The following is a 13,404-nucleotide window of genomic DNA, read 5'->3' as shown; positions in this document are numbered from 1 at the left end:
AGCTGCCTGGCCTGACTGGGGGGAGGCCACACACACACCGCGGTGTGTCCCCCCCCCGGCCGTAGGCGCCCATCACCGTGGCCGGGGGCGATGCGGGGCGCGGGCAGCGGGAGCCCCCACGGGCGCGGGTGGGCGGCTGGCGGCTGGCGCTGCCGTTGCCATGGGGACCGTGGGCGGCCGGGGGGGCCAGGGGGGCTGCACCGAGCCTGGTTCTATTTGTGCATTGCCACAGCGTGAGGGAGCCGGGGGGGAGGGAAGGACAGGGATGGGAGCGAAGAGCAGCAAGGCGAGACCCCGAGGTCGGTACCCCCAAAGTCACCAAGCACCCGGCACCCACCCTGACAAACCCAACTCCCCCCTGGTTATCCCAGATCCACCCCCAAAATCCAGCTCTGGCCACCATGCACTGAGACCCCCATCTGCAGAGCAGGCCCCCCCTGGCGTGTCCCTGTGCTGGGGGGGGGGTACATGCTCCCTGCCATGTGGTGGCACCGAATCACTTGCAGGCCCCGCACTCAAGAAATGTGTTTATTGCAAACCGGGGGGGGCCGGGTGGGTGTAAGGGGGGGGGCAGGGACCCCCTCCCCACAGGGTGGGGGTCGGTGGGAAGCTGCAAGCACCAGGCTGGGGCTGGGTTCCCATCCCAGACCCCACAGCGCTGTGGGTATGGAGGGGCTGGGGGCCACTGCAGCCCAGAAGCCCACTGCCTGGGACCCCCCCCATGTTGTAGGTGCTCCCCACTGACCTCCAGCCCCATCCTGGCAACGGGGCGAACCCAGGAGACCCCCCCCCCCCCCCGGCTGGGGCAAAGCTGCCCAATGGCAGGGCAGGGAGGGTTCCCCCATCCCGAATCCCAAAAAGAAGCATCCTCATCCCCCAGGAATAACGACTGTGCCACCCAATGAGCTTGGTCTATTCCACAACACAGGAGAGTGCCCGGCAGCAGTGGTGAGGGGAGAAGGGTCCCGGTGCCAGGTGGCCGCGGTGATGGGACGTGGATCCGGTTCACATGGCAGCACCGGGGCCGGTACCAGGGTGATGGGGCTCCCCTCGGGGCTCCTTCTCCTCTCCCCGCTTCCTTTGGTGCCGCTGTCAAAACTGCACAGCGCCGGGCGAGATGTTGAACATGGAGGGGTCGAACTTCTGGCCGCGGAAGGGGGAGCCCTCGGTGTCCCAGCCCTTCTTGAGCATCTCATGCACCTTCTGCACACAGAACACAGGCTCCTGTCAGGCCGGGGCTGACGCACCCGACCCAGCCACGCTGTGGGGTCAGCAGCAGCCCCCCTTGCCCTGGGTGAGGGATGCAGCCACCCAGAGCAGCGAGGTGAGGCTTGGGGGTCACCCATCACCAGTGCCCCACGGTGGTTTGGGGCAGGCAGCACCTACCAGCTCATGGCTCTGGGGTTTGCCCTGCAGCTTCTGGTGGTAGTCGAAGGTGAGGCGGTCCAGCACGGCATGCTCCTCCTCGTCCACTGTGGCCATGGAGCGCTCCTTGTTGATCTTGTCGATGTCGATCTGCTCCTCGCCCTCCAGGATGGCGTTCCACCAGTACTCATCCCCCTTGTTCAGGTTGATCTGGGGGTGAAACTTGGGTCAGAGAGCAGGAGAGGAGGCCCTGGGATGTGGTACCTCCACTATGAGCTCAGCTATGCCCAGGCATTGCTCCAAACCAGACCTACCCCCCCTCCCCGACCCCGTGCTGGGTGCACCCCCAGAGCGAGCAGCAGCTCAGGGAGGGGATCCTGCCCCTCTGCTGGGCTCTGGGGAGGCCTCCCCGGCAGCCCTGATCCAGCTCTGGGGCAGCAGCACCAGAGGGACCTGGAGCTGTTGGCGCGAGGCCAGAGGAGGCCATGGAGATGCTGCAGGGGCTGGAGCAGCTCTGCTCTGGAGCCAGGCTGAGAGAGCTGGGCTGGGGCAGCCTGGAGAAGAGAAGGCTCCTGAAGGGGAGACCTGAAAGCAGCTCCAGTGCCTAAAGGGGCTGCAGGGAACCTGGAGAGGGGCTTGAGACAAGGGCCTGTAGGGACAGGCCAAGGGGAATGGCTTGAACCTGCCCGAGGGGAGACTGAGCTGAGCTCTTAGGCAGAAGCTCTTCCCTGTGAGGGTGCTGAGGCGCTGGCACAGGGTGCCCAGAGAAGCTGTGGCTGCCCCATCCCTGGCAGTGCTCAAGGCCAGGCTGGACACAGGGGCTTGGAGCAAGCTGCTCCAGTGGAAGGGGTCCCTGCCTGCGGCAGGGGTTGGAGCTGGAGGAGCTTTAAGCTCCCTTCCAGCCCAAACCAGGCTGGCATATGATGAGATGAAGGGGCCCTGCCCGGCAGAGCATGCGGCTCCCACCAGTGCAGTGCCATTATTCCCCATTCCTCTGGCCCAGGAGCCCTCATGTGGGTGACAGTGAAGGTGAAGATGCCACCACTGGGGCATCCCAAAACATGACCCCCAAATGCCTTGATCTGATTTTGCCGGGAGAGGTGGGCTCCTTCCTCTCGTGTTATTCCAGCACTAACCCCAGCAGCGAGGAAGGTTTATGGCATTCGTCAGCCTCTGCAAAGCCATCAATAAAGGCGGACAATACAATTTACCCAAACCTCCCTGGAAGCTCCACAGCTCTGGAGGGGAAAACAGGGGCAGCCCTTAAAGCTGCGGAGCTGGTGTCTGCGGTGTGAAGAGAAAAACCAGTTAATACTGGAGGGGGTCGCTGGGGTTTAATCTTGGGGGAGCAGAGGTAAAACATTCCAGCTCGGGAATGCATTCACTTTTCCAGCCACACAAAGTGTTTGTTCTCCTCTGAACTGCACAGTTCCCCTTCAGAGGAGAGGAAAAGCCGCTGCAAGTGTGCCTGGGGGCTTCCCAGACCTGGGCAGGCAGGTGGAGGAACAATGAGTTCCCCTGGGAATGCCATCTCCTGGGAAGCAGGACGAGCAATGGGGCAGCAGAAGCCACATGCCAGCGTCAGGAGCGCACTCCACGTGCGCTGCTGCTCCTCAGGCTTTCAAACAAGAGGGATGAGATGAAACCAATAGGATGGGATGTCCCCACAGAGCTGAGCTCTCAAGGCATTGCTGCTGTCCCCACCAGAGCCAACCTGGCAGCAGAGGGATGAATGGGTGCTGGAGGACTCCATGGCTTGTCAGCCATCACCCCACCTCTATCCCAGAGCATTAGGGGAAGGAAAATCCATCCCAAATCCTAACCCCACCGAATTCCCTTCCATCCCTGGTGCCCTGCCACTGTCCCCAACACCAGCAGGCCCCAGGGAACCCACGGAGCCATGGACTGGCTGGATCCCCTCGTCCACAGTCCCTCGGGGGATCCTTTCCTCCCCCTGCCCCACACGTGGCCCTCACTTTGTTGACTACATGCCACTTCCCACCCTGACGGGAAGATGGAACTATTCATTCCCTCAGCAGTATTTCAGTGGTGCTGCCTGTGCATGTGGGGAATTTGCTCATCCCCCTTTCTTCCACGTGAAGAGATGGAAAAGCGGGACTTGCTCCCAGGTGGGATCTCCATTTTCTGATGTGAGGCTCTGAAATGCCAGCAGGCCAGGGCAAAATTCTCCCTCTACCACCCTGAGTTTGGGGCTTTGTGGCTGGAAGTGGTGCTGCAGCACTTGCCATGGACAGATCCAGCTTCCAGCATGGAAGCACAGTCTCATACTGGTTTCTCCAAGACGTCCCTGCCGATGGCCTTTGTTGATCCAGCCCATCACTTGGTTGGGTGCCTGGAGTGATGGAGATACAGGCTGGAGCCTTGCCAAGAAGGCTGAGGTAAGGAAAACCAAGAGCCTATGGCAGAGCCCCGGTCTCAGCCCAGGCAGGGGGATGTCCTGCAAATCCCACCCATGGAGAAAGGCTCTGGCATGCTCCTGATGGGCTCCATGAGGGAGCAGAGGGGAGGGAACAAGGACAAATCTCATTATGTTCCTCACTTTGATTTGCCTATGCTTGAAGCTGAACCTACGAGTTTCCCAGACAGGACCTCTGGGGTCCTAGAAATGCCCATGGCCATGAACCAGAGGAAGGATCAGGTCCTTGCAGCGTGCCCAGGCTCTTGGTCAGACTGCAGCTCTGCTTTCCCAGCTGGCAGGTTCCAAACGGCCTCCTGGGCTGCAGGGAGGCCCTTAACCCACAGCCCAAAGGGTTGCAATGAGTCCAGATGAGCTCAAAGCCCAGATGAGACTTTGAGGGATCCTCCAGTGGCACAAAGAGGGTGACAGGTATCACTGGTATGCACACAGGGTCATGTCACAGCTCCACGCCCTGCCAGGAAGCTCATGGCCCTTTGGTGCCACTGCTGGGCTTTGTCATGACATGAGGTTTCCTCTTGGATACTAAATACCTTGTCAGAGCTGCAGAGATGCTGTCAAGGGATATAAGTCTTGAAGAAACAATCTCTCACCACTTGCTTTCCTTTGGGAACAACAGCAAAGTCAGTGGGGAATGTTTGGGGAGGTGACGGTCCCTGCAGGATGTGGAGGGCAGGATGGAGGGAGAGCACCACAGACTGTTATTACCTCGGCTTTGCAGCTCACGAGATGACAAGCCCAAGACTGTGATTGCTGTTCAAGGCAGGACTTGGTGACAAAAGTCCAAGTGTGGATAACCAGTGCTTGAGAGGAGGAGCAAAAGAGAGGGAACAGGGGGAAAGAATCCTCAACCACAAAAATAATCCCCAAGCAAGCGCGTTGTGCACAACACCCAGCCGGGACTTCTAAAAACAGCTTGTGTGGAGTTATTTTAACCTCACTTTTGACAAGCGAGCGGGTGTGCCACAGAAGGGAGAGCACAGGGACTACACCCGGGACCAGGGCTTTGGCACAGGCCTGGGATGGGATCCTGAGCAGGAGGATGTGTCGACAGAAGAGCCTGGAGTCCGCAGGCATCCCGGTGATCATTGACGTGTCTGCAAGAGTCCGCAGGACTCAACAGCCTCTCTGCACAGAACTGGAACCTTCCCAGATGGACAAGAGCAAGCAGCAGAGATCTCACCTCCTCCGTACATGGACCAAGCTGTGCCCGCAGGGATTGCCTCAACTCACATCACAGACCACAGAAACATGAGCATATAGGGGCTTTCCTCTGGACACAGCCATTCAGGTGGCTCAAGCAGTATCCAAGGTGGCCAGGATGTCCTCAGATGACTCTGTGCTGGCACTTGATGAACTCAGTTTCAGCCATTAATCCCCCCTGCCCCAGGTCCCGGGGAGGGAAGTCAGGTACCACCTTAAAGCATTTTGCAGGACCAAGCCATTCCTGACCCCGCACATGGGATGCACAATGTGTGGACGCACAAATTCAGGAACAGGAAGGGCCTGTAAGCCCTGTGAGCCTCCAAGTGACCAGAAGGGTCCTGTCCAGGCCCACAGGCACTGAACGGAGCAGTTCATTAACACATGGCTGCATGTCTCCTGATGAATGGATTGGGAGGAATCACAAACCACTTTTGGCTACTCAGCGCATGAGAAAAGGAGATGCTCTTGGACGAGAATTACTCACTCTGCTCCAGTTACCTACAATTCTTCAAGCGAAACTCCATCCCACCATCAATATGTTGGCAGCCAGCTGGAGCCTCACAACCCCGTGCTCACGCTAACGGGAGGCGGGACCCAGCTCAGGGGTTGGAGGTGATGGGACTGCTCCCCACGCTGCCCCAAGTCTCATTCCATCTGCCTGCCACTCCCATCCTGCCCCCATCCTCCTCCTCTGGCACTGGGTATTCAATAAACATCACCTCCCTTACTGATCCTCAGAACATGCACCAGGGATTCCCAGCAGTCACCCATTGGGCCACCTCCTCTTGAACAAGTTTACTCCTTCCCAGGATTGTTTCTCTTTCCAGATCAGCTAATTTTCAAGAAGCTTAAGAACACTTTAAAACACAGGTTAATGACGCCACCGCCTCCTTTTTCACATGGCCTAATGGAGCTGGAGAAGATCCTCTCTCTTGGTAACAGTCTGTCATCCCCCGGTACATCCAGATGGGTAAGTAATGGCCCCAAAACTCAAACAGGAATTTGACAACTGTTTGACACTTGAGATCCCGGGCTGATGGGCAGCAACATAACCCCCAGGCCAGTTTCAGCCAGGAACAGAACTCACAACCTCAGCCTGTTGAGCACACCAGAAACGAGTGTGTTACCCACCAGTAATACACTACTGGGCAGCCACAGCCCCTGAACCACCTTGAGAGGGAAGATCTGTGGTGCAGGGGCACAGGCACACCACAAGCCTTGGTGGCTGCTGAAGGCAGAGAAGGAGCCACAGCAACTGCTTCAAACAGGGGAAGTTCAGGTTAGGTAAGGCACAAGTTCTTCCCTGTGAGGGTGCTGAGGTGCTGGCACAGGGTGCCCGAAGAAGTGGCAAATGCCCCATCCCTGGCAGTGTTAAAGCCGGGTTGGACAGAGCCTTTGGCAACATGGTCTTGTTGCCAAGGGGTTGACAGGGGGTTGAAGCTGGATGAGTTTTAAGGTCCCTTCCAACCCAAACACTTCCATGATTCTATGAACAGGCATCTGCAGGATGCTGCAGCAGGACCAGGGGCAGGAGAACCAGAGGGCAAAGCTGGTGAGGAGAGGCAGGCAGCACTAGTGCCACGGTGCAGTGCTATGGCCTCTCTCTGCCAGCAGACCTCATGTGCAGACCTCATGTGCTGGGATGAGGGGACAGTGACCACCTCTAGATAACTGATGTGCTCCCACCACTACAGGCTGCAGCTTGGGAGCCCTCCTCACCCAACCTAAATGCTGTGCTGCTTTGCCAGCTTGCTCAGAGGGGCAGCTCAGGAGCCAGAGACAAGGCACGGCACACAAAGGGCAGAGTGAGCTGGATGCTGGACAGGGAAAGGCAGACCACGTCCAGACCTGGCTCAAACTTCCAGGTGCTTCAGTTTTCCAGCCAAGCCCAGCAGAGCTGCAGGCCAAGGTGCAGAGACCCCCTTACCAAAACACACTTCCCTGGCTCCAGGCTCCAGAGGGAACTCTCCGTGTTGATCTTGTGGGTGAGTTTCCCTTCCATGAGGACGTGCGGGCTGCTCCCCTCCAGCACTGCCACACGAATCGTGCTGCTGCTAATATCCACAGACACCTGGAAACACAGAGAGAGAAGAAATAAGCAGGGAGGCTCCTGTTTGCCCTCTTGCTGTGCTACGTGGGGTGTGGGGTCAAGTGCACTCACTGGGGATGAGAGAGAGAGAAGAGCTTTCAGCCCCGTGTGTAGCAGGAGCCTGGGAATCCCGCTGTCATTTCTCAGCACGCAGCAAGAGCTCGGAGGAGAAAGGAAACCTCTCTGGGATCAGAGGCTGCAGGGCCCAGCGGATGGAGCCCCAGAAGGATACCAGGCAGCTGATTCTGCCACCGTGGCTGCCCCGTGCCTCAGTTTCCCCACAGAAAAACCCAGCAACAGCTACAGGCCTCCTCCATGCAGCGCTCAAAGGCTGGATGCCCACTCGCTGTGAGCCAGCTCTGCAGGAGCACAGTGGGTGTCCAGCGTCACCGTGACGAGCTGGCCATGGCTGGGTGTCTTCCTGGGGGCTGAGCGCTTCCCTGCCCAGCAGGAGCCATGCAGGGATTTCTACACGAGCAAGAGCAGCAGCAGCTTGTCCCTTCTGCTGCACCGCACCACAAGGTGCGGGAGCCAGGGCAGGCTCAGCCCAGGCCTCCCACTGGGGTGTGAGGAGGGGACGCTGCAGCCCAGCTCCCTTCTCCCTACTGCGGGGATGAGGGGACGAGGCAGCTCCGTCCTCAGGAACAGGGCCAGCTCCTGCCCGCAGCAGCCATATGGGGAACCCTGCTCCGACCTGCCGCGGAGGTGACATGCCTCTCCCCTGGGGAGACAGAGGCAGGCTGCAGCTTTGTTGTGCCGCACGCAGAACCTCCCTCTCCAGAGAGACCATCTGCTCCCTGCTTTCCCTTTTGGTCCTGAGCTGCTGCCAGCAGAGCCCAAGCCAAGCCTGGGGACTGAGGGAGGACCTGGCTGGGAAGGGGCAGGCTGGTGGCCCCCAGCGCTGCCCCGTCTCTGGCCCAAAAGGAGGAGACTGCGGTGAGATTTGCCTGCATTCTCTCCCAGAGTTCCCCCAGATCTTCCTCCTGCTCTGCAGATCTCATTTGAAATGTTATTACATTATCCATTACCTAGGAGATTTCCAGCAGCTCACTAGCTCCACGCAGGCAAGAGACAGGCAAAGCCGCTCCAGCCGGGGCGGGCACCATGGCTGCATCTGATTGATGCCCCCCAGATAAAGCCCCCAGACCTGCTGTGTATGACAGGGACCTGCCAGGGCTGCAGCACAGGCCTGGAAACGCAGCCCACTGTGACACTGAGCTCCCTGCAGCTGGCTGGGAGCAGGACCACGGTCCCACAGGATCAGGGAAGGGACATGAGCTCCCTTGGGATCTCCCTAGCACACGGCTGCAGACAGCATCTGGATGGGAACCATCTCCAGAGAGGCTGCAGCACAGAGCAGCTTCCTCTGGCCCAGAAGCGAGGTGTGGGGATAAGGCTCTGCTCCCTGCCACCACTGACTGCCCTGGTCCCTGGTCCCTGGTCAGGGATGCTGACCCCAGGCTCTCAGCACAGCCTTAACCCAGCACAGGAGGCAAGTGTAACACTGGCTTCTACCTGCAGCCAGCACAAAGCCCCTCTTGGCACCCCAGCCCTCCAGGAGCAGTGATGGGAGCACAGTGTGCATCACCACAGAGCCCTGACCCACCTCGGGTGGAGAGAAATGTCCAAGAGGACTCGTGCACACACAGTGGTGCCCACTGAGTGCAGGCTTTGGTGCACATGGCAGCTTCTCAGATACCTTGGTGGGCTTTGACCCCACCTCTGCCCAGCATCCCCACTCCATGGGAGGATGGCCGGGCTCTTTGAGGGGCTGCCCTTCCTCCCTCTGACTCCCCTCACCTGCACTGCCCCATCCTGCCCTGTACAGCCCCAAAACTGGGGTTTGCCAGGCACGGACAAGCAGCACCAGACCCTGGGCAGTCACGGCAGGGAAGCCAAGGGCAATCCCACTGGGAACATGCTGTGCCAGCAGTGCAGCCACAAGCAGTGGCACCCTATGAGCTCCCCATAAGCACCTCTGCCCCCCAAAACGCCACTCATGAGGAGACCGGGATCTTGGCTCTGCCCTGGTTTTGCACCATGGCGGTTTCTGTGCACGCTAAAACGCCCACATCACCCAGGAATGCAAAGGAGCAAAGCCCGAGTTCTGAAGGCATCCGGCCGGGCTCCTGCGGCCAGGCACACACAGTGCTCGCTGGCATCATCTTGGGTTAAGCGCTCAGGGAGTGCTCAGCTCCGCGGGCCCCTGTTGTTCCTGTAAGTAGATCAGAGAGGTGGGGAGCACAGGGGAAGATGCTCCCACCCACCCCATCACCCGTTCCTGCTCCACGGGCACTTTTTTGGAGCTCCATACAAGGAAACCTTAAGCTCTCCCGAGTGTATATGTGCCATAGCAACAGCCTGAATCCAAAAAAGTGTCAGAAGGAAGATTTTGAGCAGTGTTAGAGCCGGGCGCACTCTGAGCCCGGCGACCAAACCGGGGAGAGTTTTAATCTCGCCTTGGCAGGCAGAAGCCAAGAACCTGATCATCTTTACAGAAGATGAAGGTGTGCTGCTGAATGCAGGGGAATGATTCTTTCCTGCAGAAACACAAGTCCATCGAGCTTTGAAATGGCTCTGACCCACCTGCTCTGGCCCATGACCCATCTCTTTCCAGCCCCCCACGACTGGGGGAGACACAGAGAATCAAGTCTCGAGTCAAGCGAAGGTCAGCAAAGCACATCCTGGCCCCGCTCCTCCTGCCCCGGTGAGGCCCTTGTGCCTCTGAGTGGCAAAGGACAGGGCAGGCAAAGCCTGATGGGCTTCTGTTTTGGCAAGGACACAACTTCCCCAGTACAAAGAGTACCTCCCTGGGCAGCGAGAAGCATCGTGGTGGTAATAGGATGCAGAGGGATGGAACATCTGCCTGGATGCCCCTGAATCCTTCCAAGAAACAGTCTGGGTTTGTTTTGGAGACCCACTGGGAGCAATGTACCTCCCAGTCCCCTGCTGTCCTCATGGCAGCCGTTTGCTCCCTCACCCCTCCGGTCTGGGTTGCTGCTGCCAAATACACTCTTTTGGCATGATCCGGAGCTGTGTAGGTTGGAGCTGGTGAACAAACCCAAGCGTACTCATTTCAGCTGCCCTGGAAGCAGAGGAGGACAGGAGGTGGGGAAGCAACGACTTCCCAAATGGAAAAATACAGGATCAGCCGTGGGGAGGACAGCACTTGGGAAAGACAGGATAGTTCAAACGTCTGGGTCCAACTAAAGCCAGCCATGGGCACCATGGGCACCGTGAGTCCCTCGCTGGGAGGGGACACAAGTGGGGAAGAAAAGCTGATGTGACAGAGAAGGAAAGTTCCCGTCTGAGCCAAGGAGGGAGGTGAGACCCCCCTGGCTGTGCAGGCCACCAGGGAGAGGGGCCCCAGCTCCTTCCACCCAGAGCAGACCAAGTCTCCCACAGGCTGAGCCTGAGTGCCAGAGGAGCCGTTCCAGCAGCTCCCACTTGCAAACGAGAGGCAGAAGACACGCCAGGCCAGAGGGAGCACTGGGGAAGGAGCATCCATCCCCAGCCAGGCTCAGAAACCCGCGGGCGCCTTTGCAGTCAGTGGAAGCAGAGAAAGAAAGTGCCACGTGGTGCCAGGGAACCCGCCAGGGCTGGAGCAATGGGACACTGCAGTCCCAACAGGAACACAGGCAGGCTGGGTCCATACACATAGCACCAGAGAAAAAGGCACAGCCAATCGTCCTTCTTGAGTATGAAGGACAAGGAGCCTCCTGCTCCAAGCACAGCTTCCTGGGCAAGCTGGGCACCTGAAGGAAAGGGAAATGCTGGAAGATGCACCATTAACACCACTTTACCTGTCTGCCTTTCACAATGTGCTTGGGCACGGGCACTTTAATCTCCAGGTCACTGTAGTCTTGGGACCAAGAGTAGTTCTCTCGCACAGCTCCGTTGTAGCTGTCGGGGTTTGTCTGGAACTGCTCCTGTTTCCTGGAGGGGGAGAAACAGGTGACATGGTAAGTGTCGGAGGGAGTAGAGCCTGGGAAGAGCAGGAAACCTGAAAGTAGGATACATGAAGCAGAAAGGGAGGACCCTGTGAGCTCCTTGCGAGCCGGGTTCACCATAAGAAAACAGAGCCGGTTGTCCTCCTCCTGATTTTAGTGTGTTTGGGAAAATCCCAGCTGCAGGGAGATGGGCACAGAGGTAATAGAGCTGAGTTCCACGAACCCCGGGATGTGACAACTGGGTAAGTGCATCTTGAGCAACACTTGGCGCAAACTGCCCCGTCCAGCTGAGGAAACCTGAGGAGAAGGATGAGGAGGCGGTTGTGGGGATAGGATGGGGATCATCAGATCAATAAGCGATAATCAATACACTGTTTCCAGACAAGATGTGAGATCTCCATCACTCCATGTCCCTTTGAAAAGGCAGGCTGAGGATCTATTCCACCGAAATCTCCCGGAGAAGGCTTTCAAATCAAACCAAACCCTTCCTAAAGATAGCTGCGGTGCTCACAAAAGGCAGAGTTATTTTAAAGTGTTTTGCTATGTACCTAAGCCTCCAATCTGGAGCTCTACAAACACGGGGCTGCAGAGCGTTACATAAAGGGGAGACGGGGACGGGTGGCCCCGGGGACCGCATCGCCCCACTGGCACCCCCCCCGAGGGGCCCTCACCGCACGGGCGGGGGTGGCCGCGCTGCAGCACCCTCTGCATTACGCACGATCCATGGATTTTAATTAAATGAGAGCCAAGGCGGTCGAGGGGGCTGTGGAGGGGCTGCGGAAAAAGCCCTCCCCCTTCCTGTTGTTGTTCTGATGTATTCGCAGCGGGCACCGAGGGTTTTACCGGCCCCGTTACAACCTCCTGTGCCCCACAGCGGGTTTTGAGACAGTTCCCATCACAGGCAACACTGGGGTCTGGAAGCACCCGCGGGCTCCTGGCCTCCAGGGGGGGATTTGGGAGCAGGGGAAGAGCATCTTTTTTCAGGCATCTTGGCCTTGCCTGGCGGTCGCCCATTGGGTGCCCATCGCCATGGAAACGGGGTTGGCATGGCAGCGCCGAACCGGTGCTGGCGCGCGGTGGCTCCAGCTGCCGGCTTCCAACCGCCCCCGGATGGTGGGAGTCGAACCGGCTGGAGGGTGAGAGCGGAATGGTGCTGGAGAGCGGGAACGGCACCGGAGAGCGGGAATGGCACCGGAGAGCAGGAAGAGCACCGGAGAGTGGGAATGGCGCCAGGGATGGGGAACGGTGCCGGAGAGCGGGAACAGCACCAGAGAGTGGGATTTGCAAGGCTCTGAAGGGAAAATGAGATGCATCCCAGAGTCACAGAGTGCTCTGGGCTGGAAGGGAGCTTAAAGCTCCTCCAGCTCCAACCCCTACCACGGGCAGGGACCCCTTCCACTGGAGCAGCTTGCTCCAAGCCCCTGTGTCCAACCTGGCCTTAAGCACTGCCAGGGATGGGGCAGCCACAGCTTCTCTGGGCACCCTGTGCCAGCGCCTCAGCACCCTCACAGGGAAGAGCTTCTGCCTAAGAGCTCAGCTCAGTCTCCCCTCGGGCAGGTTCAAGCTATTCCGCTTGGCCTGTCCCTACAGGCCCTTGTCCCAAGCCCCTCTCCAGGTTTCCTGCAGCCCCTTTAGGCACTGGAGCTGCTCTCAGGTCTCCCCTTCAGGAGCCTTCTCTTCTCCAGGCTGCCCCAGCCCAGCTCTCTCAGCCTGGCTCCAGAGCAGAGCTGTTCCAGCCCCTGCAGCAGCTCCATGGCCTCCTCTGGACTCACTCCAGCAGCTCCACATCCCTCTGGTGTTTTGAGCCCAGTGCTGGATGCATCCCATAGTCCTGCCTGCAGCATCTTTCAGTTTGACTGCACCCTCCTTACACCAGAAGCTCCACCTCCAGGCTCAGTGGCTGCACAGGCCGAGGCAGAGCTCACCATGCTCCTCCCAAACCTGCCAGCAAGACACTAGAGGGAAATTATGCCAGCATCCCAAGCATCAGTGTCTCCCTGAGCTCAAGCAAAGAACCAGACAAGAACAAGCAAATGGCTGTTTCCTTCCAGGCCGTTCCCCTCCTGCCTTTCTCAGGACAATCTCAAACACCAAAGTGGGAGACAGCGAGCCTGTGCCCGGCCAAGGCGTTAGAGCAGATGCAGAGCATCAAAGATGAGCCAAACCCCATCAGCACTTCCCGGCACCCCTGTGGAGGTCAGTGTCAATTGTGTTCCTTCCACATGGAAACCAAGGCAAGACTTGCTCTGCAACAACTCTGCTGGACTTCTCTTTGCACAGCATCACTCCTGAACAAGCATAAGCCTTCCTTCTAGCCCCAGCTAATGGGGTGACCTCATGCCCCTGAACAGGAGCAC

At 58.6% G+C, this 13,404-nt stretch overlaps 1 protein-coding gene across 1 annotated transcript; it reads right to left on the bottom strand.

Moving 5' to 3' along the window:
- Positions 1 to 513: 513 nt before the first annotated feature.
- On the bottom strand, positions 514 to 11,182 carry NUDCD3 (NudC domain containing 3). The gene is made up of 4 exons (XM_065659182.1): positions 10,901 to 11,182; positions 6,936 to 7,079; positions 1,387 to 1,575; positions 514 to 1,203 (listed from the first exon to the last, which is right to left on the bottom strand). Exons 1-4 carry the CDS (start codon positions 11,165 to 11,167, stop codon positions 1,093 to 1,095), a joined length of 711 nt encoding a protein of 236 aa, XP_065515254.1. The 5' UTR covers positions 11,168 to 11,182; the 3' UTR covers positions 514 to 1,092.
- Positions 11,183 to 13,404: the final 2,222 nt, after the last annotated feature.

The sequence above is a fragment of the Lathamus discolor genome, chromosome 22, assembly GCF_037157495.1.
Source record: "Lathamus discolor isolate bLatDis1 chromosome 22, bLatDis1.hap1, whole genome shotgun sequence".
NCBI classification, from domain to species: Eukaryota; Metazoa; Chordata; class Aves; order Psittaciformes; family Psittacidae; genus Lathamus; species Lathamus discolor.
Note: the sequence above shows the minus strand (reverse complement) of the source record. Positions and strands in the feature narration are given on the sequence as shown.

Excerpts from the sequence above, each read along its gene's own strand:
- NUDCD3 (XM_065659182.1), bottom strand. The coding sequence starts at position 11,167 with ATGGTGAACCCGGCTCGCAAGGAGCTCACAGGGTCCTCCCTTTCTGCT. Across the intron at positions 7,080-10,900 it reads ACATTGTGAAAGGCAGACAG|GTGTCTGTGGATATTAGCAG; the intron begins GTAAAGTGGTGT and ends CTGTGTTTCCAG. Across the intron at positions 1,576-6,935 it reads AGCCAGGGAAGTGTGTTTTG|ATCAACCTGAACAAGGGGGA; the intron begins GTAAGGGGGTCT and ends TTTCACCCCCAG.